Source organism: Nannospalax galili, unplaced genomic scaffold (genome assembly GCF_000622305.1).
Source record: "Nannospalax galili isolate Female #2095 unplaced genomic scaffold, S.galili_v1.0 scaffold891, whole genome shotgun sequence".
In the NCBI taxonomy this organism is placed as follows: domain Eukaryota; kingdom Metazoa; phylum Chordata; class Mammalia; order Rodentia; family Spalacidae; genus Nannospalax; species Nannospalax galili.
The window spans coordinates 117,655-141,833 of record NW_008330576.1 but is presented as its reverse complement, the minus strand read 5'-3'; the positions used below and the strand labels follow the sequence as shown (position 1 = coordinate 141,833).

Below are 24,179 nucleotides of genomic sequence, written 5' to 3'. Positions count from 1 at the left end.
TATAATCCCAGTACCTAAGACAGGAGGGTCACCTCAAATTTTAGGCCAGCATAATCTGTATAGCATGTTCCAGGCTAGCCAGAACTACATATAGAGACACTGTTTTAAAAAAACACAAGCTTGCTGCGTGTCAGAAATCCTAAGGAAGTGCCTTTTGCAGTATTAAATTTATTCTGATTACAGTGAACACTGTCGTACTTATTTCTAATGAAACAAATTCATCAAAAGCCAATTTTAGTACATGACAATTTCCCGGGCAATAGCACCCTGACCTCTACAGATAGCAGTGTCAAAGCTGATAGCCCTCATTGCTGATACAGTATTTAACCTTTACCTTCTTGTTTGTGTAGATATAAACAACACCAGCCCACTGACAGAGCCACAGAAAACCTAAAGAAGTTACTTTCGTATTGTGAAGATATCTACCTGTATTACAAGTTGGCATATGAACACAAATTTTTTGAAATTGTAAATGTGCTTCTGAAGGACCCTCAGACAGGATGCTGTCTGAAAGATATGCTTGCAGGTTAGAGGATTTCAAAGGTGCCTGTTTGCTTTATTGTACTGATAGCAGATGTTCATGATCATAACAGAGTAACGTCTTCGGATCCTTGTCCCTATTTGAATTGAAAAAGCCCATGAATATACCACACCAGTCCTCTGTGACTGTAGGCAGTGAAGGATAAACTTCATAAGGAAATTCCTATTTTGAAGTGATTGTTATCTCTACTATTATATAGAGATACTAAAATCAAACAATTCCTGTTGGGATGGCTTCTGCCTGAGAAGGAGATATACAGTGATTAAAGAATACCTGTGCCTGCAGATTCCAGTTCAAAGAAATTTAATATTATTTACACAATTAAGGAACAGGTGATACATTTTTATTAGTTAGAAACTCATCTTTCTATAATAAAATAGGTTTTAAATTCAGTGTATGTCGTTGTTACTGCTAAGGAACTCTTAGCCCTTGTCTGCCTTCAACAGTATTTACTGTAATTATTGCTGTGTAGTCACGGCCTTCTATTAATTCCTCGTCATTTTAAATGGTCCTGTTTTCCACTTAGTCTACAGAGGTTTGAGGTTTCTATTGCCTATGGAAGAGAAATTAGAAACATTTTTTTGTTCTTGTGACAATTAAGGGGACAAAAAAATAACCACAAATTTGGTTAAACTGCCCAATTTATGCTTACAATGAAAACCTAAGTAGTAGGGGCTCCATTACTACAAATAAATAGTTTCTGCAGGTAATTAATTAGGCCTTAGTATCTAAACAACAAAATAATTTCCCCAATAAAAAAAAAGGACAAAGGCGACCTTACACTTGTTGCTCTATAGTGATACTGCTAAAGACCTGGCAAATCATTCTTGTTTTAAAGCTGTAACTACATCAAGCATTGATTAAGCTTTAGTATTACAGAAAATTTTAGTCCCAAGAGTTGCATTTTGTAGTCTTCAAAAACTATCTCTTGGGAGATAACACAAAATTTAAGTCCTCACAATAGTGATTTTATTAAATTAGTTGCTTTATAAAACATTGCAGATGTCATAATTGTTAACATAACAATTTACCAAACTGTAGTTAACTGGTGCAGTTTGCTGAGCATGTTTTATAAAGGAAAGGAAATGCCAAAACCCTGTTAAGTTTTTCCATTGCAACCTAGAATAACAATAGAGATTTGTTTCTCAGACACTTGAATCAGGCAAATAAAAACAGAGTTCCCTCCCCCATCTGAAGTACTCCACCAGTAGAAATAGTCTGATAAATAAAAACTAGACAGTCAATGCACTTGAGAGAGTCCACAACTTGCACTGTAATATTGGAGAGATTTACCTTCTTCCGCTTCAAAGATGGGAGGGTTTTGGTCATTAAAATTTAAGTATCAAACTAGTACTTTTCACCCGCAGTATCTTCACTCTGAGATAAGCAGTCTTCTTCACAATGTATTTTAATATCCTCATGTTCAATTTTAAGACAAAGCAATTTTAATACTAGGTGCACACCACATGCCCTTGTTGCAAACTGCTTTTTCTTGACAAGTTATGAAGTAGTTCAAGGAGGTATGGTTAAGGCTGTATTACTGAATGGTGCTGGTAAATACTACCCAATTTTTTTTGTCATGTTGCGACCTTTGTTTCCAATTTAGTGACTGCTGCTATGGAATCAGATAGCAACAATGACAACATTATTAGATTTGTTTTTAAACTATGATTTAGTAGCAACTGAGGCTCCCAATTTTAACCCCTTGGCAACAAGATCCAAGTTCCCTCATTTGCACATTAGCACCTAAGTGTCAAGGGGTTAAATATCCAGCACAAAAGATACTGCACTTCTGACTGTAGCATTTGGCAGAACTGAAAGGAAAGGAAGTTGTGCTACATGTTGAAGGGATTGTGGGCAACAGAAAGAAGACACCAGAAGATAAAATGTCACATGAAGTCTTCATAGTCTTGTACATATCCTCCATCATAACCACCATAATCTGCCAGATCGTCTTTCATGGTGGCCTTTAATCCCCCTCCAGGAACCACGCCTTTCTTCTTCTTTTTGGCTTTGCTTTGCTAGAAATGAAGGAGAATCAATTCATGAACCTTTCTCTGCTATGGGCATCCTATCTGCTACAGCAAACCCTCATAGAGATGCTAAAGTCTCTAGTGCCAGAAAAATTGATTCTTTATGGGAAATCTAAAGCTGGACCTACAACAGCTTTAATAACTCAGAAAAGAGGAACAGAAATGTCTATAACAGGATACCAGGCACCATATTCCTGCTCTAGCATAACTTAAATGGGGCTAGTGAACAGCATTAACAGGCTCTTTACTCTGTTGAGAAAATTCAACCCAAAGCTCAATTCTAATGTCACATTTTTCCTACATAGCTTGCTCTTACCTTTTCTTGCTTCTGTTTTTCACTGCAAAGCACAGTCAATGAATTGGTAATCTTTTTCAAGTCATCAATTTCCACTAAAAACAAAAAAGTTACAAGTAATACTTTTAAGCATTTTCAAAAATAAAAGCAAAATAGACAATCTTCTAAAAGTATCAGAGAAATATAATTTGCCCATCATTAAACTTAGGTACCTTTAAAACAACTGTGAATTTCTCCTTTTTAAACATTAGATGGTAAGGAACTATTCAGCCTATAACTAGGCTCATAGATTACAACACCCTAAAGTAAAATGGTTAGGTAACAAAATTTTACTTTATAATGACTATAATTACAGACATACCACTCTTAAACCAAAGAGATATTAGATGTCTTTAGAGTTCCTTCTTCAGTCTAAAGAGAGAAGGGAGAACCCAACCATGCCCTTCTGTAACACAGCCTCTATGCCCACTGAGGAGGAGCAGCTAAATGAACAGGTAATGACAAGGATTTTGTGTTTCTGAGACAGGGTCTCATTATGTAGCCCTGTTAAGAGGCAGATCCCGGTGGGCCTCTTTTAAGTGCTGGAGTTAAAAAGGTGTGTGCCACCATACCTGACAGAATGACAATTCTTCAACCTGCAAGTAACAAGCACCTACCCCAAGATGTATTTTCTAGCTTGGGAATTAGAATGTTGTTTAGTGGGTAACACAGCCTGCTTTTCTTATTAAAAAAGTGAAACTGGGGGCTGGAGAGATGGCTCAGCGGTTAACACCACTGACTGATCTTACAGAAGACTGGGGTTCAAATCCCAGCACCCACATGGCAGCCAACAACTGTCCATAGCTCCAGTTTCCGGGGATCCAACAGCCTCGTCTGTCCTCCTCGGGCACTGCACAACTTGGGTGCACTTACTTACATGCAGGCATAACATTCATACACATAAAATAAAATAAATAAAATATTTGAAATAAAAAAGGGAAACTGGAAAAACATCAGTTCTTAGCTACAGAAATTGTGCCAGAGTTGGTTAAAAAGTGCACCTCAGAACAGGAAAAACAGTACATGTGGAATGAAAGAACACCTGTGGGTAAATCACTGCTTACACAGAGAATCCCCTGCTTAGTGATCATTATTTAATGTTAATGATCGCTCATAATTATGATTCCTTTTCCTCAATCTTTTTTTTTGAGACAGGGTCTCCCTGTAGCCTCAGATGGCCTGCAACTCACTATGTAAACCAGACTGGCCTTGAACTCAGAGATCCACCTGCCTCTGCCTCCCAAGTGCTGGGATTAATGGCGTGCACCGCCATGGCCAGCCCTTTTTCTCAATCTTTAAAACAGCAAATGCTAGCAAAACCAGTCTCCTTCCACATTAATGCTGTGACACTCTTGACTGTCAATCCCTGAATCCTGCTGAAACATGTGACTCCTCTGGGTGTGGTGTTCCAGTCCCAGAATATGGAAGCCAGCTGTGAGCAACCTGGACCTTGCCTCACAAGCTTTTATTTATACAATAGGTAGCTGCTGAGGTCTCACGCAGCTCTAAAACTCTAGGAGCTCCACAGTCTTTTCCCTCTAAAGGTACTTTGTAGCCCCTTTAAGGAGATAATTGGATAAAAAAAGGTCAAACCTGAGTTTTAGGACCTGCTTTGTATGGCATAAACCCAACTGTCTCTGGGAAGCCACTATAAAAGTAGCCTGCCACCTCACCCACAAATACCTCAAAATTAAGTGTATGGGACAACATAATTCCAAAAATATCTGCTGAAAAACAAATCATACATTATAGAATTAAAAGAATTTATAAACCCCATCCATTTTCCCAAGTATGATGTCCATAATAAGAATCTAAAAACAGGCTAAAAATTAGAATTACTTACAGGAAATACAGACATCTCGAACTAAAGCTTCCAAAAAGCTGGCATAATATAGTGATTTTTCATATTGTGTAATTTTATCTTTTAGTAACTTTCCAAATTCTGTGAAGTCATCTCTTGAAGATGGGTTCATAGCATCTATTCCATAAACTGTATTATTAACACCTGTAGAAGAGAAGAAACACTGAAAATATTAGGAAGGTAAGATATTTCTAAAGTTTATAAATGAGGGGCTGGTGAGTTGGCTCAGTTGGCACTTACCTCGAAAGCCTGATAACCTGAGCTGGATCCCTGGAATCTGGAACCCATGCAAAAGTGGAAAGAACTGACTCTGACTCTACAAAATGATTTTCTGACCACTACACTCCCCTCCCATAATAAGATATAAATTTAAAAGAAGTTTATATATAACCCCATTACTTCATTCTAAAGCAGGCTTTTCTCTTTTTTTTTTTTTTCTTTTTTTGAGACAGGGTCTCACTGTGTAGCCCTGGCCTCACCAGTGCTGGAATCAAAAGGTGTAAGCCACCATGCTTGGCCCAAAATAGGGCTTTCTAACTTGGGCCAGTTGGAGCCCTTTCACAGAATTCAGACAAGGGAGATTTGTGAATTCCAATTTAGAATTTCCTTCCATTTTTATTTCAGGCAATAAATCACAGTAAGAGATTGCAGATAATTTCATATCACAATACAGTTGGTAGGTAGCTTACAATACTATCCATTGATTATTTTCTTCTTTTTGGGGGGGGTCTTTTTTGAGACAGTGTCTCCTTGGTAGCCCCAACTGTCCTGGAACTCACTATATAGACTAGGCTGGCCTTGAATTCAGATATCCACCTGCCTCTGCCACCTGAGTGCTGGGATTAAAGGCGTGTACTACCACGCCCGGCAAGAATACTTCTAAATTAAATACAAATACACTTTTTAAAAAAAAGCAGAAAAGAGATGAGTGTGGTAGCTTCACCACACTTCTAATCTCAGCACTTGGGAGGCAGAGGCAGGTGGATCTCTGTGAGTTTGAGTCCAGCTGGTCTACATAATGAGTTCCAGGCCAGCTGGGGTTACAGTGAGACCCTGACACAAAAAGACCAAAAAAAAAACAGGAAAGGATTAAAACTATAAAAATGATCAGTTAACTCCTAAAGTTAAGCAGAGGTGAATCACAGCTTAAAACCTGAGAGAAAAATTAATCTAGCCTAAAATAATTCTAGGCTAAAAGACAAATGTGTTTCAGCACCCTTCTCAATGTCAAGTAAGTGATCTGCTAACAGTATTAAATTCAGTGTTTCAGTATGAGAAAGAGTAAACTCCTCCTTACCAAACAGTGACTATATGAGAGCATTTGTCATTTAATCTTTACCTGGCATCCCACATGTGGCTTTCTGCATACTCAATATACCTGTACACAGGCTGCTCTAACATCCTATGAGGACACAGAGTAACAGCCAAGTACTCTCCCTGACTAGATGAGTACTTTTAAGACTGTCAAGCACACAGGATCACCCACAGTCACAGCTGACATCACAAGAGACCCACTGAGAGAGATGTTCATACTTCCCTAAGAAAGGGGAACAATCAACTGCAGCCAGCCTCTTGTACTCCTAGAGAAGGTCTAGAATAACTAGGCCCTTCAAATTCAAAATTATTTATTTCAATATGATCTACTCTGTTTTGAAAAGTATTCACATCTGGTAACAAACCAGGTAAATGAAGTAAAGGCTTTCTCTATTTTTTTTTTAATTTTTTAAATAAATTTTTTATTAAATTTTTGTGTATTTCATACAGAAAATCATCTTTACACCTCCTTCCCCTTTGGTATCCTCCCATAGTCCGCCCCCCTGACACAGGAGTTCTTACATTCTGTCATTTGTATTAAAGCCTACTATGTAAACTTAGTGCCCTGAAATGTCCCTCAGTGCAAGTTCATCCACCGGAGTTTAGTCAGCCTATCTAGTCTCTCCCTTCAAGAATATCAGGTCTTCCTCACCCAGCAGTATTCAGCTGCCAATAATTCTTACACTAGAGTTGAGGCTTGCTGTTCATTTCCACAATTCTGTGCTGTTTTTTTTGTCTGTCTAAGTTTGTATGGGTCTTTTGTAACTTTCTTCTAGCCATGTAACTCTCCTAGAACACTATGAATGTATCCATTTATGTAAGATATTATTACATTTACCTTACTCATTAACTATAGCTATAGGCATGTTACACAGAAATGGTGGCCCCTGAAAGGTAGGGCATTGTAAAGGCCAAGAAAAATCACAGAAAGAAACAAACCTCAACACAAGACAAGGCCAAAACCAAATGTTCCATCTAAACCAGCATGCTACTATGTCCAAGTCCTATGCAGACTTAAGAGGATAGCTCTTTTTAGTATTTAAAAAGGCTACAGACAGCAGATTCCATCCAGCTGATAGATTCTAGGCAACAATATATTTTAGACTCTAGGCAACAGTGTATTTTATTGAGTCTAATGACTTGGGGGGGGGGGAATATGGGTTGGAGGAGACATGGTCTTGCTACATAGCCTGTGCTGGTCTCCAACTTCTGACCCTCCCTGTCTCAGTTTCCCAAGCCCTAGGATTACAGGCCACACCACACTTATGGGCACAATGACTTCTTATAAAATCTTCTGATTCTCTCAAAAATTACTCAAAAGTCTGAACATGTGCCTCTATCCTCCAAAGTAATGAAATCTCAAATATATACTAAGAGATTAAAACTGCTTTCTGGGGCTGGCTCAGTGGTTAAGGGCACTCACTTGCTCTTGCAGAGGACCCAGGTTCCAGTCTCAGCACCCACATGGCAGCTAACAATGGTCTGTAACTCTAGTTCCAGGGGATCTGATGCCCTATTCTGACGACCACAACATGGGTACACCTACCGACAATGTAGGACATGTAGGCAATACACTCATACACATAAAAATAATAAAATATTTAAAAAACTGCTTTCTGATATCTAAATCTAAATGTGTCTTTTTTTTTTCCTCCCTTTTTAACTTTCACAACTGGTAAGACTGGCAGTTTTTCACCTGGAATAGTTGAACAATACACTGCATTCACACCCAACCATCTTACCAAAAGTTTCTTTTGCTAATTCAAGGTCTGACTCTTCTTGTAATTTCTTTAGTCGAAGTTTATCTGCTAATTGCTCTTCAGGTGTTAGCACTTTAGGTTCTTCAGGCTCTTCTAACTAAAATGAAACAAGTTTTACAAAAATTGGACTTACGGTAGACACATTTTATTATATGAACTTTTATATCAGCACTTCTAAATAAGCACTTACAAAGTGATTACAGTTATTTCAGTGTTCTTCTAACCACTTTAGATGATCTCAATTGTACAGATGAAACATGGAGGTACACAGAGATTAAACAACTTGCCCCACAGTAATAGAAAGCAACATCTAGTTATATAACAGGTAAGATTTGAACCCAGGACGGTAGAGGATACTTCCATAACTTTTTTTAATTTTCTGTGTATGAATATTTTGCTTACATGTGTTTAAGTGCACCCATATCATGCAATGCCCATGGTGGACAGAAGATGGCATCAGATCCCCTGGAACTGGAGTTTCAGACGGTGGTTAGCCGCCATGTGGGTGTTGGGATTGGAGCCCGGATCTTCTACAAGAACAGCCACTGTTCTTAACTGCTGAGCCATCTCTCCAGCCCTCAACTACTTACTTTTAAAGAGAGTTATTTTTTAGTTAAAGATAGTTATTTTTAAAGATAGTAACTCCAGTTCCAGGGGATCCAACACATTGCAAAACATGGGTGCACTTATATACATGCAGGCAATACACCCATACAAGCAAAATAAATAAAAATAATAAAATTAAAAATTGGGAAGTAAAAAGTTGAGATTACAGGCAAGATGAAAATGACACTCACATACTGCTATAACTAAGACTGTATGTATTGAAACCACCTTTCTAAGACAATATAGAAACATGCATCTGGTATCTTAAAACACTTCTGTATGTTTTCATTAAGCAATTCTCAGGTATTTATCTTAAGAAAACCTAAGATACAGAGTGGAAAGATGGCTCAGTGGATAAGAGCACTGGCTGTTCTTCTAGGACTGGGCTTCAGTTCCCGGCGCCCACATGGTGGCTAATGACCGTCTGTTACTCTAGTTCCAGGGGATCCAAACTCCTCTTCTGGCCTCCATGGGCACTGATTGCATACATGTGGCATACTTAGATTCATACATAAAATAAAAATAAAAAATGTAAAAAAAGAACCCTATGATACACACCAATGAAGTATTATTTACAATTTCAAGTAAATTTAGTGACATCCTAGATGTTCAACTACAGAGTGGTTACAGAATGTCACCTTTATCTGACGATGGAGGCATTAAAAATATTTCCTTCCAGGAGTTGTGGCACAAGCCTTTGAAACCAGCACTCGGGAGGCAGAGGCAGGCAGATCTCTGTGAGTTCAAGGCCAGCTTGGTCTCCATAGTGAGTTCAGGCCAGCTGGGGTTACAGGGAGACCCTGTCTCAAAGACCCAAAACAAAATTTCAATGCATCAGGGGGAAAAAAAAAAAAAGGCCCTATTATGTTACATAGTTATAACTATAATCAAAATAACAGATGTTACACCACAGTAAGTTTTCACTTATTTCCGATCCCTTTAGAAGGATAAGTTTGATGTCTTTTCTGTACATGGTAATATAATTTTCTATAAACATTTGTTATAGTTCCTGTAAGGGAAAAGTCTTGATAATATTTACTGTAGGGAAAGTGAATGAACCCAATTCCTTAGGCTGAGTTATGATTCTACTGCTTACTCTGATCACAAAAGCACAGAGGTACTTTTAAATATTCAAATTATTTTTAAAAATATCTAAAATGTTCCCAGCTGGGGGAAGGAGAAGAGATAGACACTTGTATTATTGGCAAACTCAGAAAAGCACAACCCCATATGGAGGACAATTTGGGAACATTAAGATTACAAATGTGATTTACCCTTTACCCTTTACTCAGCAATCCCATGCTTGGGAATTTATCCTAAAACTTAAATATGCCTTTTGGAAATGACAACATGTATATATGTGGTTACTCAAGAATTACTTATCAAACAAAAGACTAATGAAAAACCCCAACTATTTACGGAACTAGTAAAGTTATGAAATGATGACGCATCTACGCAGTAGAGTAGTATATAACTACCAAAACCAACCAAAAACCCACAAAAAAAAACCCCAAAACCCTGAGTTAGAGGGCTCGGGATGTAGCTCAGGGATAGAGAACCCAGGGGTTCAACCCCAATACTGAAAAACAAAAAAACAAAATAATAAGAAATTAAAACATTTTTTACAGATGTTAGGAGAATGTAGATAAGTGCAACTTCCCTCACTAGGCTTTATTAAGTTATAATCAATACTATATTTCACAGTGTACATGTTTGATAAGTACACATTGTGAAATGATTAAAGCAACAAATTAGTTTATCACCTCAAATGCTTTTATTTTTGTATGTTGAAACTTTTAAGATCTATTCTTTTCAATGAGGCCTTTATGAGTCCAAAATTTTTGTAGTATTGACTTCTGAACTTTTTTTTGTGTTTAAAACAATAAAATTAAATAAGAAAAATAACTTAAGCTTAGCATGCTGATACATACCTAGAATCCTAGAACTCAGGAGATAGAGGCAGGAGGATCAGAAATTCAAGGCCATCCTCAGCCACTTGGAGAATTTGAGCTACAGGAGGCCCTGTCTCCGAAAAAACAAAATAAAAAAAACCCCCAGCCAGGTGTGTGTCATATACCTTTAATCCCAACACTCAGGAGACAGAGACAGATCTCTGTGAGGTCGAGGCCGGACTGGTCTACATAGTGAGCTTCAGGCCAGCTGTACCTGTAGGGAAATCCTGTCTCAAAATAACAATGGGGGTGAACCCCAGAAATGAACATATGAATAATATACCAAACTATGTATAAAGTGACATCAGGAAAATAATGAAATGATATGAGAACCTAAAACTTGATGAATGTAAACCCTAGCAGTATATGTAGTATTTACAATTGTTTTTAAAAGGTAAGATATAGTCTTAATTTGAAAGAATTACAAAAGGAATCCTAAACTCCATTGAGCAGTTTTATGCACTTATACTACTATAGAAAAAAAAGCAAACAATTAGGTTAACATTAGAAATTAGTTTGGCTTTTTTTTTGAGTCAGGGTCTCCCTGTAGCCCCAGCTGGCCTGGAACTCACTGTGTAGACCAGGCTGGCCTTGAACTCACTGAGATGGGCCTGCCTCTGCCTTCCAAGTGTTGGGATTAAAGGTGTGTGCCACCAAGCACAACCCAGCTTTTTTTCTTCTTTTTTTTTAAAGATAGGGTCTGGGGTTTCCAGGTTACTAAAGATAGTAACCTGGGCTGGCTGAGATTATATAGGTGTATAATCACAATCTAAGCTCGTATGTATTTGTTTGTTTACTGTGACAGTCCATCTGTAGCTGAGGGTGTCCTCAAACTTGGACCACTCCTGCTAGGATTACAGGCATGCACCACCATACTTGGAACTGAATGTTTTTATCCTTATATATACTCAAGCATTTACACATACACGCACACACGCACAGAGGACCTGGGTTCAGTTCCCAGCACCCATGTGGCAGCAAACAACTGTCCTTTAATCCAGTTTCAGGTGATTCAGCATGCACACACAGAGGACCTGGGTTCAGTTCCTAGCACCCATGTGGCAGCAAACAACTGTCCTTAAAACCAGTTTCAGGTGATCCAATGCCCTCTTCTGGCCTCTCATTGAGCACTGCATGCACAGGTACACTTAACGTGCAAGCAAAACACTCATACATAGGCTGGGTGTGGTGGCAAACACTACTAGTCCCAGCACTCAGGAGGCAGAGGCAGGTAGAGTCTCTGTGAGATTGAGGCCAACCTGGTCTACATAGTGAGTTATCAGACCAGCTAGGATTACCGAGAGTAAAGAAATTGGAATTCCTGTGCTAGCTAAATGGGTGTGTAAAATGTAACTGTGAAACATAGTATTGTGGTTCCTCAAAAAATAAAGGAATTTGACCCAATTAAAACACAACAAAAAAAAACAAACACTGTCCCTACTCATATACATAAAAAAAATTTTTTTTAAGTGGTGAAACAATATATACAGAAATATATAAAACATCTTGGTAATATTAAGAAACTAGTATTTATTTGTAAGAAAGAAGGAAAGCTACAGAATGAAAAGTAAAGCGTTAAGAGTGCTGTTATGTTTTGGTGTCCTGAATCACATAAATCTGCTTTTATTTAAAAAGAAAATAAATACTACATTATTCCTAGATCCTGCTACAAATTATCAAGAAAACCATTTATACAGTACATGACAAAGAAACAAACACTTTGCTCAGTACGTCCACTGTATATAATTATGACTAGATGGGCTAGAGAGAGGGCTCAGTGGTCAAGAGCACTGGCTGCTCTTGCAGAGGACCCTGATTAGATTCCCAGCATCCACATGGTGGCTAACTCCAGTTCCAGAGGATCTGATGCCTTCTTCTGACCTCTGAAGGCATTGTATGACACAAGTACACTTACATATATGCAGGCAATACATATAAAATAAAACACAAAAAAACACAAATCTATTTTTTTCTGGGATTCACCTATCTTATAGTATACCTATTTAGTCCTTACCAAGTCCTTCAAAATGCTAGATAACACTGCAGCCAGCTTAGACACTGTACCATGACAGCTGCAATTATGAATTCTGTGTGCACTTTAGAAAACTGACAGAACTTACCCTCTTTTTAATTTCTTCTTGCCTTTTCTTCTGTTGTCGTTCTTTCTCTTTTATCTTCTCTGCTATTTTTTTCTTTTCTGAAATTTTTATTTCTGAAAAAAATGTTTTATTTACATTTATGTTGAATATTTTACAGTTTATGGCTAAGACAGACATAATACTTGAAGAGCCCAAACCTTTCCTAGCTTTCAGATTCGTATGGTGAGACCCTAGAAAGGAGAAAGTTCTGTACACTTCCTTTTCCTTTCTAACCTGATCCCTAAAGATCCAAACGTCTCCCTTTCTTTAAGAAGGACTGAAACTATTCAAATAACCCTCTACTCTTGATGGCCTCCTTACATGAACCAGCAGTCAAACAGAAAAGCAGCAGGTATCTAATCTTGTTTTGAGAGGTCTGAGAAGAGCCACAGGAAAAAGAAAACAGTGAATGGAGGAACACCTGGCTTAGAACAATGGAGAAGTAGCAGTGGCTCACCTGGTTTTACCTCTGCTTCCTCTTTTTTTTCATCATCATCGTCATCCCAGTTATCCTAAAGAAAAGAATCTCCATTAATAATTCTTACATGTTTTCTTTTCCATGTGATCTCTATTATCAACTTGTCTAACTTCACAGAAACAAGCTTATTGGTATTCTTTTGGTGGTACATTAAATGAACTGATGTCTTTATAACAGTAAGCCCCTTAACCAAGGTTTATCTTCCTGTTTTTTCAGTTTACTTTTGTAACTCAGCAGTGTAAGAAGTTTCACATGTTTCTCTTTGGTTTGTTGCTAGTATTTAAGTTCTTATGTTTCCCTTGCCCCCATCATGTTCTGTAACCATTTGTGTTTAGCAAAGGCTACTGGGTTTTGAATATTAATATTTGAGGGCAGGGTTTCATGTAGCTCAGGATGCTTTGAACTCCTGATCTTTCTGCCTCCACTTCCCAAGCTCTTGAATATTAAATTTATTACTTAAATATTCTTTAAGGCTTTCTAATCCCAAAATCTGTAGTGTTTCAAAACTTTAAAACATTTTTGAGTACCACAAGAATATTCCACACCTACTACAGGACCTAGCGGTACAGGCCTATAATCCCAGCTACTTAGGAGGCTGAGGCAGGGGGATCCTGCCTCAAGGTGTACCTGCATAACAAAGAGTTCAGGGACAGTCTGGGCAACTCAGTGAAATCCTGTCTCAAAACAGAAGTGAAAAAATAGCCACAGTGGTGCATACCTTTCATCCCAGCACTAGGGAAGCAGAGACAGGTGGATTTCTGTGAGACTGAGGCTAGCGTGGCCTACATAGCAAGTTCCAGGCCAGTTGGGGCTACAGGGAGTCCTTGTCTCAAAAAAAAACAAAAGTGGGGGGGTGCTAGGGAATATAATTCAGTGGTAGAGTCCTTGCCTAGAAAACACAAAAAGCTAGGTTCAATCCCCAGTACAATAGAAAATTCATACCTAAGCCATTGATGAGACTTTTAAGATAAATCACATATTAAAAAAGGAATTTCTTGGGTCCTATCTCCAAAATAGGTTAAATATACACACTTCCAAGATAACATTTTACACATACATACATACATACACACCCCAAAATCTGAAGAAAAAAAAAAATCCAGAAATCAAACACTTCTGGCCCCAGGCCTTTTGGATAAGGCATATACAACCTGTACATCACCTGCAAACAAAATACATATACTACTACTTGACTAATTCTTCTAACTGTAGTGATGACTAGCAGAGATAATGGGCATCCTTGTCTCCTTCATCTCTTAATGAAATTGGCTCTAGCATGTCTCCATGAAGTCTTATGCTATGTAACCCACCAAATTTAGAGTCAAATCTTAAGTTGCTACTTTTGTTGCCTCTGGATTTTGGTTAGTCAAATAATCTCATATCAAAGAATTCACCCACATTTTCTTTTAGAATGTAGTTTCATTATTCTTTGTATTTAGATCCCTGATCCATCTAGAGTAAATAAAAAAAGCACAGATCTAACATTTTCCCAAACAGCTAGCCAGCTGTCAAGTATCAGTTATGAAAAATTTTCTTTGCCCTATGGTTATCAAATATTAAGTTCTCACATAGGTCTATTTCAGCTATCCAACCATTCTATTGTCTCTTCATTTATCATTACTATATTGGAGTTTCTGTTTTTTTTTTTATTTTTTTGAGACAGGGTCTCCCTATAGCCCCAACTGACCTGGAACTCCCTATGTAGACCAGGCTGGCCTCCATCTCACAGACATGGGTGGGTTTTTGTTTGAGATAGTGTCTCACTCACATAGCCCTGGCTGTCTTGGAACTTCAGTCTGGGCTAGCTTCAAACTTGTAGTGAGCCTCCTGCCTCTGCCTTCTGAGTGCTAAGATTACATGTGTGAACTGCCATCCCACTCAGTACCATACTATTTTCATCATAGCGGCTTTATAATATGTTTAATGTCTGCCAGGGCTAAGTCCCCCTTTTAAGATTTTTAATGTTTCCCTGACAAACATGTTTGTTTTTCCCTATGACCTTTTATATCAACTTAACTCCACAGAAATGTTTAATATCAATTAAAATACAAGACAACTGGGCCTGGAGAGATGGCTCAAGTGGTTAACAGCACTGGCTGCTCTTACAGAGGGTTGGGTTCAGTTCCTAGCACCCACATGACAGCTAACAACTGTCCATAACTCCAGTTCCAGGGGATTCAGCATCCTCTTCTAGCCTCCATGGGCACTACACAAATGTGGTACACTTACATACATGCAAGCAAAATATTCATATACATAAGTATGTGAGTATGTACAAATGAGTGCAGTGCCTATGAAAGCCAGAAAAAGATATCGGATCTCTTGGAGCTGAAGTTACAGGTACTTGTGAGCTGCCAATGTGGGACTGAACTCAAGTCTTCTGCAAGAATAGTAGGTGTTCTTAACTGCTGAGCTGTCTCTCCAACCTGCTCTACCCTATGTAACCCAAAATGGCCTTGAACTCATGCTCCTTCTGCCTCCCTTTACCAAGTCCTGGGATTACAGGCATGTGTGTACTACCACATCAAGTTTAGCAGTTGTTTTAAATTAAGATTGAAAGAACTTTACTTCATTTATCAGATACACAAAGTATTCCATACTCTAGCCAATCGGTCATTTATTTCAAGCAGTATTTCCTGCAACACAACCCTAGTTAAATTACGTAACACTTTTAAGCCCAATATTAAAGATGAGTCAAGAGCTAATTAAACCTATATGGTTCTGATTCCCTACGCTGGGTAGGGCACTTTGAGGTAGACCTACAGTCTTTTCTATGCCTAACTTAATCACGGAGCTAAATATAAACCCATTGTCAAGGTTTATATTATATTTAAAGGCTCTATAGAAATTCAGAAGATTCAAGTTTAATAGGGATAAAGACAACTCTCAATTTGAACTGAGTTTTAATCTATGGTAGCTGGAACATGATCCCAGCAACCATCAGGGCACAGTGTGATGCCATTTGAGGATGAGCCATAAAGAGGACGATGCAAAGCAGGAGGCCCTGATGCTAGTTGAAGAGGCAAAGGCTGACTAATGAGCCACAGCTATGGCACAAACATAAGCTTTTGGCTTTATAGCAAGACACATCACACATCTAAATCAGTCTGGGTATATAAACTAAACCTTGGTTCTTAAAGAAAAGTTCATTAAGTCCAACAAAGAAATTAGAAATCCATCGTCTGATTAAGGCTGCAATGGAGTCTGCAAGCAGAGAAGGAAGAATTGTATATAATACCAAATATATTTTTATAATCATTTACTTGTAAATTGAACCCACAGTTCAGAATTCAGATTGAAAATAAACCAATTAGTCATTATTTGAATAACTAAAATACCTAGAGTTAGAAATTAAGGATCAAATGTTTTTATTAACTTGCTGGTGTGTACTATTTATTATATCAAAACTGTGGTATAGCCGGGCAGGGTGGCGCATGCTATAGTAGTCCCAGCACTTGGGAGGCAGAGGCAGGCGGATCTCTGTGAGTTCAAGGCCAGCCTGATCTACACAGTGAGTTCCAGGACAGCTGGGGCTACAGGGAGACCCTGCTTCAAAAAGACCCTGTAGTACAAAAAGAACTGAAGAGCTTTTAAAAAACGGAAACTAAGTTGGGTGTGGTGGCGCATGCCTTTAATCCCAGCACTCGGGAGGCAGAGGTAGGCGGATGTCTGTGAGTTCAAGGTCAGCCTGGTCTACATAGTGAGTTCAAGGTCAGCCTGGTCTACATAGTGAGTTCCAGGACAGCTGGGGCTACAGGGAGCAAAAAGACCCCCAAAAAAAGGAAGGTAACTGCCAAGCATTTTGGTTTGTGATATGCTGTTTAGGCAGTGCTTCAGGAGGGCAGTGATTACAGGGAGCACAGATTCACAATGAAACTGTGACAACAGCACATATTGAAACACTCACTTTGCAGCAGAAATTTGTGCAGAGCTTTTAACATTAAGGTTAATCCTCACAACACTCTTGAACAGGAATAAGGTAGCATCATCCTCATTTTACAGATAAACTGACTCCCAGACACAGCCAGCACACAATCACAGTGAGAAACAATGAAGGGACCTGCTCTGAATGGACTTAAGTGACAAAGAAACATAACTTCATCTCCAAGTCCTGAAATATACAAAGTAACTGAGAACCAGGTCCTCTCCTAATGAGATTCATTCTTTCAATTACTTCTCGAATGAGCTCCTCTGGGATCATAGGGAATCTCATCCAAAAGAAGAGTTATGGTACACACTAATATATATGGTATGGGGACTAGAGAGCTGGCTCAGCAGTTAAGAGCACTGTTCACTCTTCCAGAGGACTTGGGTTCAGTTCCCAGCACCCACATGGCAGCTAACAACCACCTGTAACTCCAGTTCCAGGGGATTCAATGCCCACTTTTGCCTCAGCAGGCATTGCATGCATGTAGCATTATGCTACTCATAAATGCAAGCAAAACACTCATATAGATTAAAGACCAGCAATTTTTTAAAAAGATATATGATGTGCCTAGCTATATACAAGTTATTAGTTACCCCCTTCAAACCTCAATAATAGGATTTCATTTTTTTATTTTATTTACAAATTTAAAGAAACTGGTCTCCAAGCCTGTCTGGTATTAAGAGACCAAGAGGGGAGAAGTGTTATTGTAGTTCCATGGCAGTATCTTCAACAGAGACAACACGAGAAGACTTCTGTTCAGTGTTAGTGCTCATTTAGCTTATCCATACCAGCTCTATGCATCCCGTGTCTTTATCACGGTCTCTCGTTTCCCTAATGAAACATAAACCATATCCCAGACTCACATCCATGAAAACAGGAGGCTACCTAGAAATTTTTCAGATTTCTTTTTTCATTTTGAGGGGTAGGGGCTGATTACAGTCTGATTTTTGATGGAGTCTTGCTGTGTAGCTCAGGCTGACCTTGAACTCATGATCCCCTTGCTTCCACCTCTGGAATGCTGGGATTGAAGGCATGTAACACCATACCTAGCCAGAATGGGTTTTAGAAGCAAATGAGGCATTTCCTATCAATAAGTTCTAGGCAGTCATGATACCTGTTCCTCAGTTTATAAAAGGATCAGGAAAAGCAAGCCTGGTCTGTTACCATCATCCCAAAACTTTTCCAACAATTTGCCCTTAAGATACTACCAAACTATTATAATACCAAGTCTTGAAAAAAGAGGGCAAATAGCTACCAAATACTTAGTAGCTTTCCACTTGAATGGTTCCTTAGTTATGAAATTAGCAGGTGCCTGAAAAGTAAAGGATATAGAATGCCTACTTTTGTGTAAACATAAGTACTTTGTAAATGCTTGAAAAATCTTCAGATAAAAGTATTCTAGATACTTAAAATTAATATTAAAATAGGGATAATAAACTCATCTCACTTCAAGGAGACCTAAGAGTTAATTTAAGTTCATGATACTACCTGTCAATATTCAATTAAAAATATCTTTCTCAGGGTCTGGGGATACAGCTCAGTTGGTACAGTACTTGCCTGGCATATATAAAGCCCTAGGTTCAATCTCTAGGACTGAAACAAACAGACTTCCAGGAAATTGAGTCAGTCATCTTAGCCACTCATGCCTATAATTTTGGCACTTGGAATGTGGAGACAAGAAGACACATGGAGTTAGAGGCCAGCCTGGGCTAGGAGACTCCAACCCCTGCCACCACCAGCACCCCCGCCCGCCCTCCACCAAAGGGGGGGGGGGAATCATCCAGGTTGCTTTCCTAAAATGATCAGCTTCTTTAGATTGAGGTTGTTTCTAACTTACTTACCTACTTATTCATGTCCTGCAAATATATACTCAACATTATTTGAACCATTTGTCTGAAAGAGATGACTGCTTTTCAAGCTTAAAAACTACCTTCCGCTGGGCGTGGTGGCTCATGCCTTTAATCCCAGCACTAGGGAGGCAGAGGCAGGTGGATCTCTATGAGTTCAAGGCCAGCCTGGTCCACATAGTGAGTTCCAGGACAAGCTGGGGCTACAGGAAGACCCTGTCTCAAAAAGGATCTCTGTGAGTTCAAGGCCAGCCTGGTCTACAAAGTGAGTTCCAGTACAGCTGGGGCTACAGGGAGACCCTGTCTCAAAAAGATTAAAAAAAAAAAAAAAAAACAAAACCCAAAAAACAAAAACTACTTTCCAACTGAACATGACTATTAAAAACAAAACCAAAAAGTTTTAGAAGTCCCTTTCTTTTTATTTCTAACAATGTGCCCTGCAGTTGGCTGGCTCTGTCATTTTTATAATATCCAACTACATAACGTCATATGCAATGAGAGAACACATTTAGGGTTGAAAATGCTTTCCAACTGAAGTAAGTCTTATTTATAGTGTCAAATAGAAATAGCTTCAAAAGAGCAGTAACTGTTCCGCCCCATAGCAAGAGCCCAGGAAATAACATACTTCTTCCTCCTTTTTCTTTCAATACTTTAAATACAGCAAAGCTGTCCAGTGTGCTGGTACTCACCCTTAATCCCAGCACTCGGGAGGCAGAGGCAGGGGATCTCTGTTGACTTCAAAGTCAGCTGGGGCTACACGGAGACCCTGTCTCAAACCCTTCTCCCCCCAAAACAGCAAAGCTTTTAAGGCATGTAGCTCAGTGAGGCCTCAAATTCTCTATGTAGTATATAACCTTGAATTTATGATCCTCTGAGTGCTGGGATTACAAGAGGGCACCACTACCACTCCAGGTTTATGCAGTGTTAAGAACTGAACCCAGGGTTTCAGGTATGTTAAGCAAGCACTATACCAACTAAACTGCATCCCCTAGCCACACTATACATTTCTTACTAGAAAAACAACTTTTTGGTATTCTGTAACTTATGTGGGTTCTGCTCTAAACAGACTGCAATACAATTTTGACAAGGCTAGACCTCTCATTAAGTTGTTTTTTTTTTTTTTTAAATCTAAATGTTCTACCATCATCTCAGAACTATGCTTTCTCGAGTCAAATTACCCACTTCATTAAACCCAATTTATTAAGTTTGGTTCAGAATTCAATTGTGTTCCATCTTCCATCTCATTGCCTACCTGTCTCATATTCAGAGGGGTTATCAATCAATTCTATTTTTTTTGGGGGGGGGGCGGGTCTTTTTGAGACAAGGTCTCCCTGTAGCTGCAGCTGGCCTAGATTCGCTAATGGAGACCAGGCTGGCCTCAAACTCAGAGATCCACCTGCCTCTGGATCCCGAGTGCTGGGATTAAAGGTGTGCACCACCATGCCTAGTTCTAATCAATTCTATTCTTAAATTACTGGCTAAGCAATATCAAGATTAAAAAAAAAAAAAAAAAAAAAAAAAAAAAAAAAAAAACTAAACAAGTGGCTAACGTACTCACAGTGGCCCAGCACAACAAAAACAAGAGGTTTATACTTTTCAATAAAAAAAAACATATTTACTGACAGAACTGACTCCAAGTTGTTTTTTCGATAACACATGCAACATGTATGTGCATACAGACACTAATAAATTTCTTTAAAAAGCATACACCTTAGGACTGAGGAGTACAGCTAAGTAGTGCCACACCTCCCTATTATGTAGAAGGACCTAGGTTCAATAGCTAGAACTGGAGAAAAAAAGATGATGATAATCATCATCCAGTTGAGTAGGCAGAGTATTATAAAGGAATTTAGCCAAGTTCATTAAACTTCTACTTCTGCATCTTTCCTAAGTTACACAAATACTACCTACATTGTGTTGTCCCTCTTCTAGTACTCAATGCCTATGCAACAGACACATCCTGTATATCATTTCAGCAGTGAGGAAGGAGTCCAGTCCTACACATGAAGTGAACAACTAACTCCTACCCCTACCTCTGCACTGTATCAGGATAGTAAGAAGAGGCACAAATAAAGCCAGAAAGGTATGCTTCCTATTTCTTAGCTTTTAACTGAGAAAAAACAATCTTTCCTCCACGAATACTAACAAATCTAGAGCTTCACCTAAGACTATTTCTGCCACTGCCAGACAGCTACTACTGAAATGTTAAAAGGGGTAAGATACTTTCTACTGAAAAAGTTAACTACTGGTACAAATAATTAAAACAAAGACCCCAGTTTTCCTTTCATTTCCAAGAACATTACAGATGACATTAAACTGTTATTTTAAAAGGCTAAGCACTAGATGTTGACATAAAGTGAAGAATACTTTGTATATGCTTTGCTTTTGAAAGAAAATTTTTTTTTCCTTTTTGGTCTTTTTGAGTCAGGGTCTCCTGAAGCCCCAGCTGGCCTGGAACTCAATATGCAGACCAGGCTGGCCTTGAACTCACAGAGATCCACCTGCCTCTGCCTCTCAAGTGCTGGGATCAAAGGCGTGCACCACCACAGCTGACTGAAAATTTTGTTTTTGGATGAGACTTTCACTACATTCCTCAAGTTGGTCTTAAACTCCGGACTCAAGTGATTTTCCTGCCTCAATGACCCCGAGTGCTGTAACTACAGATGCTTGCCATCCCACCCAACTTGAGGACTTTTTCAAAAATTCACATAAGGAGCTAGAGAGATAGCTCAGCCATCAAGAGCACTGGCTGTTCTTGCAGAGGACCAGGGTCCAAATCCCAGCACCCACATGAAGCTAACAACCATCCGTAACTCCAGTTCCAGGGGATCTGACCCCTCTTCTGACCTCTGCAAGCACTGCACAACATGGGTGCACTTACATACATACAGGCAAAACACTCATAATGCATACATTTAAAACTTAATAAAATATTCTACAAATTTACACATTGAATTAAGTACTATGATTGTTTAACTTCATGAGAACTAAGCCTTGCTTTTATATACTCAAAAAAGATTAAGCACAGACTTCAATTCTGAACTGGTAACCTCTGAACAGGCAAAAACTTGCTTGACAACTGTCATCTTTTGGTAAAACCACAGAATTGGTAGTAAACAGACACTATAAAACAAACCTCAGATACTAAATGTATTTTCCACTCACCAAAAAAATAAAATAAAATAATAGTAAAACATGAGTGAGAATGTTTATTGAATGCCTACCAAACAGGTGGCCCTGTTTAATATTCACTTAAAATACAAAGTAACTCTCTAGTGCAGGTCTCATTATGATCATTTACATAAGGGGAAAATGTAACCTGTTTATGGTCACAAATCTAGAAAATGCCAAGGTAACATATAATCAGTCTGATTCTAAAACCCAAGAGTCAAACTATTCTTATAGATATTATATGGTGGGACTCAATGAAATAAACCAACATTTCAATACTGGATGGAACATGATGGACAAAAATCAGCTTTCAACCTCCAAGATGAACTTCAATTTAATGTAGACCAGGCTGGCCTCATACTCACAGAGATCCACCTGCCTCTGCCTCCCAAGTGCTAAGATTAAAGGCATGGGCCACCACATCCAGCCCAAAGGGGACTTTATAGTACCTTTCTCCAAAATTATCTCCAAGTGATCAGAATTACATAAACAGGATCAACACCATTTAGAGTCCATAATCCTAGGTAGGATATACTACATGGAGTCATTATACTCTACTTCATTCACACTTCTGGGACTGTTTCCTAATTCCACCAATACCCCAACCCCCATTTTTTAACTTATCCCCAACTTCCATGTCTTAACTAGGAAAAGTGCAAAAATCAAATCTGATCTTAAAGCTGAGATCTGCTACAATGTAGTAATGTAAGGTTGGTAACAATACATTCCCCTGTACACAACAGGTAAACAAGTATCTAAGTATCCAGTCAATAATACTAGTGCTCACTTATTAATTGCAATGCATGCAAAGCTCATCATTCCTCACACTCAGGCTTGTCTGATAAACTGGACATCTACCTCAAGAGACTTCAGGGAAAAAAGGGGAAAAAAACACAGTACTGTTAAGTTCATAGTGATTATCTAGTCATCTTCCGTTTCATACAAAACTTATCTGTACAAATATGACAAGATTTTGAAAACTTCGTTAAAGAGTCCTAAGATTATGAAATTGAGACTTCTGTACCTATTTTTTAAAAGTGAACACAGAAGAATGACGTCTAAAGCTGTATGATGAGCCCCTGGGAATTTTCAAAAAAAACGATGAAGGAGGGTAGAATCAAATTTACAAGACAGGAAAACAAACCACTGACCCTGGTCTACTACAACCACCAGATATTTGGTATTTTTTCTAGGCCTGTCCTTGTGGAGATGAGAAACTGTTAATTCTTTTTTTTAAGGTCTGTATGGACCACCTTGGTTTATGTCCACTAAACCGCTGATCATTTCAGTGCTCAGATCATCCTTTTACCACGGGGCGGGGGAAGGGAGAGCTAAAAGTTGTTCTACTGTTCTACTTGTTTAATTTAGAAAAGAAGGTTGAAATTAAACCGGACTTTCCAGCAGCCAGACGCTGGAACCAACCATGGGCCTTCAGGGTCGTGCCTAAGTTTACCGCCACCGGGTAGCCCTGCGCTAGGAAAGGCAGGAGAGCTCTGGGGGCTTTCCATATGGCTAAGCCGCGGAACTCACTTTCCAGCCTGCTGGGCTCGCTTCGGCGAGAGGCTCCGGACCGCGAAGCCAGCACGTGGGCCGGCCGGCTGCGGCTGTCACCTCCGGGCTGCAGTTGGCGGGCGGGATCCGGGGCGACAGCCGACCCACAGAGAAGGACTGGGGCTCGGGCCCATGTCTCCGCCTCCTCCCCACATGGCCGGGAGGACTCGAGCCCGGGCACCGCCCGGGCCTGCGGGCCATGGGTCCCACGCCAACATCCGCCCGGCGGCGCCTCGGCTCCCTCCGCTGCCGCCGCCCGCCTGCCTGCGTTGCCCCGCTCCCGGGCCGCACCTACCTTGACGTCCTCGTCCTCATCCTCGCCTTCCCAGCGGTCCCCACCGGCAGTGCCGCCGCCCGCCACCTTCCGCACCGGGTCCTCCACAGAGAACGTGTCCGCGTCTACGGAAGAGAGCGAGACGCGTTAGTCCGCTCACGGGACTGCGGCTGGCACCGGCCACCCCGGCCGCAACTTCTGCTCACCCCAGGAGTCCGAGTCCCCCGCCGCAGCCGCCGCCGCCGCCGCCGCCGCCATCTCGAGCCGGGCTTGAGCGTATGAAGGAAGAGCTGCGAAGACTTAGCGCGGCAGAGGTGAGTCACCGGGCAGGCTCTCGTTGGCTCGCGCGGGGCAGGCTGGGACCGTGGCTGACTGGGCGCCTGACCGAGGC

At 39.8% G+C, this 24,179-nt stretch overlaps 2 protein-coding genes across 5 annotated transcripts in view; one reads left to right on the top strand and one right to left on the bottom strand.

The window, feature by feature from the left end:
- The window catches only part of Spg11 (SPG11 vesicle trafficking associated, spatacsin), a 90,583-nt gene extending 89,650 nt beyond the window's left edge, over positions 1-933 (top strand). For all 4 annotated transcript variants that reach the window (XM_017802309.2, XM_008849137.3, XM_029554120.1 and 1 more), the window contains one exon: positions 351-933. In XM_017802309.2, coding sequence (XP_017657798.2) covers positions 351-531 — 181 coding nt within the window. In that variant the 3' untranslated portion in view covers positions 532-933. The remainder of the gene's footprint in view (positions 1-350) is intronic.
- Eif3j (eukaryotic translation initiation factor 3 subunit J) lies at positions 134-24,160 on the bottom strand. Its single transcript, XM_008849140.3, has 8 exons — positions 23,995-24,160; positions 23,810-23,913; positions 12,997-13,051; positions 12,522-12,613; positions 7,826-7,940; positions 4,752-4,913; positions 2,891-2,964; positions 134-2,562 (listed from the first exon to the last, which is right to left on the bottom strand). The coding sequence occupies exons 1-8, from the start codon at positions 24,044-24,046 to the stop codon at positions 2,431-2,433; spliced, it is 786 nt and encodes a 261-aa protein (XP_008847362.1). The 5' UTR covers positions 24,047-24,160; the 3' UTR covers positions 134-2,430.
- Positions 24,161-24,179: the final 19 nt, after the last annotated feature.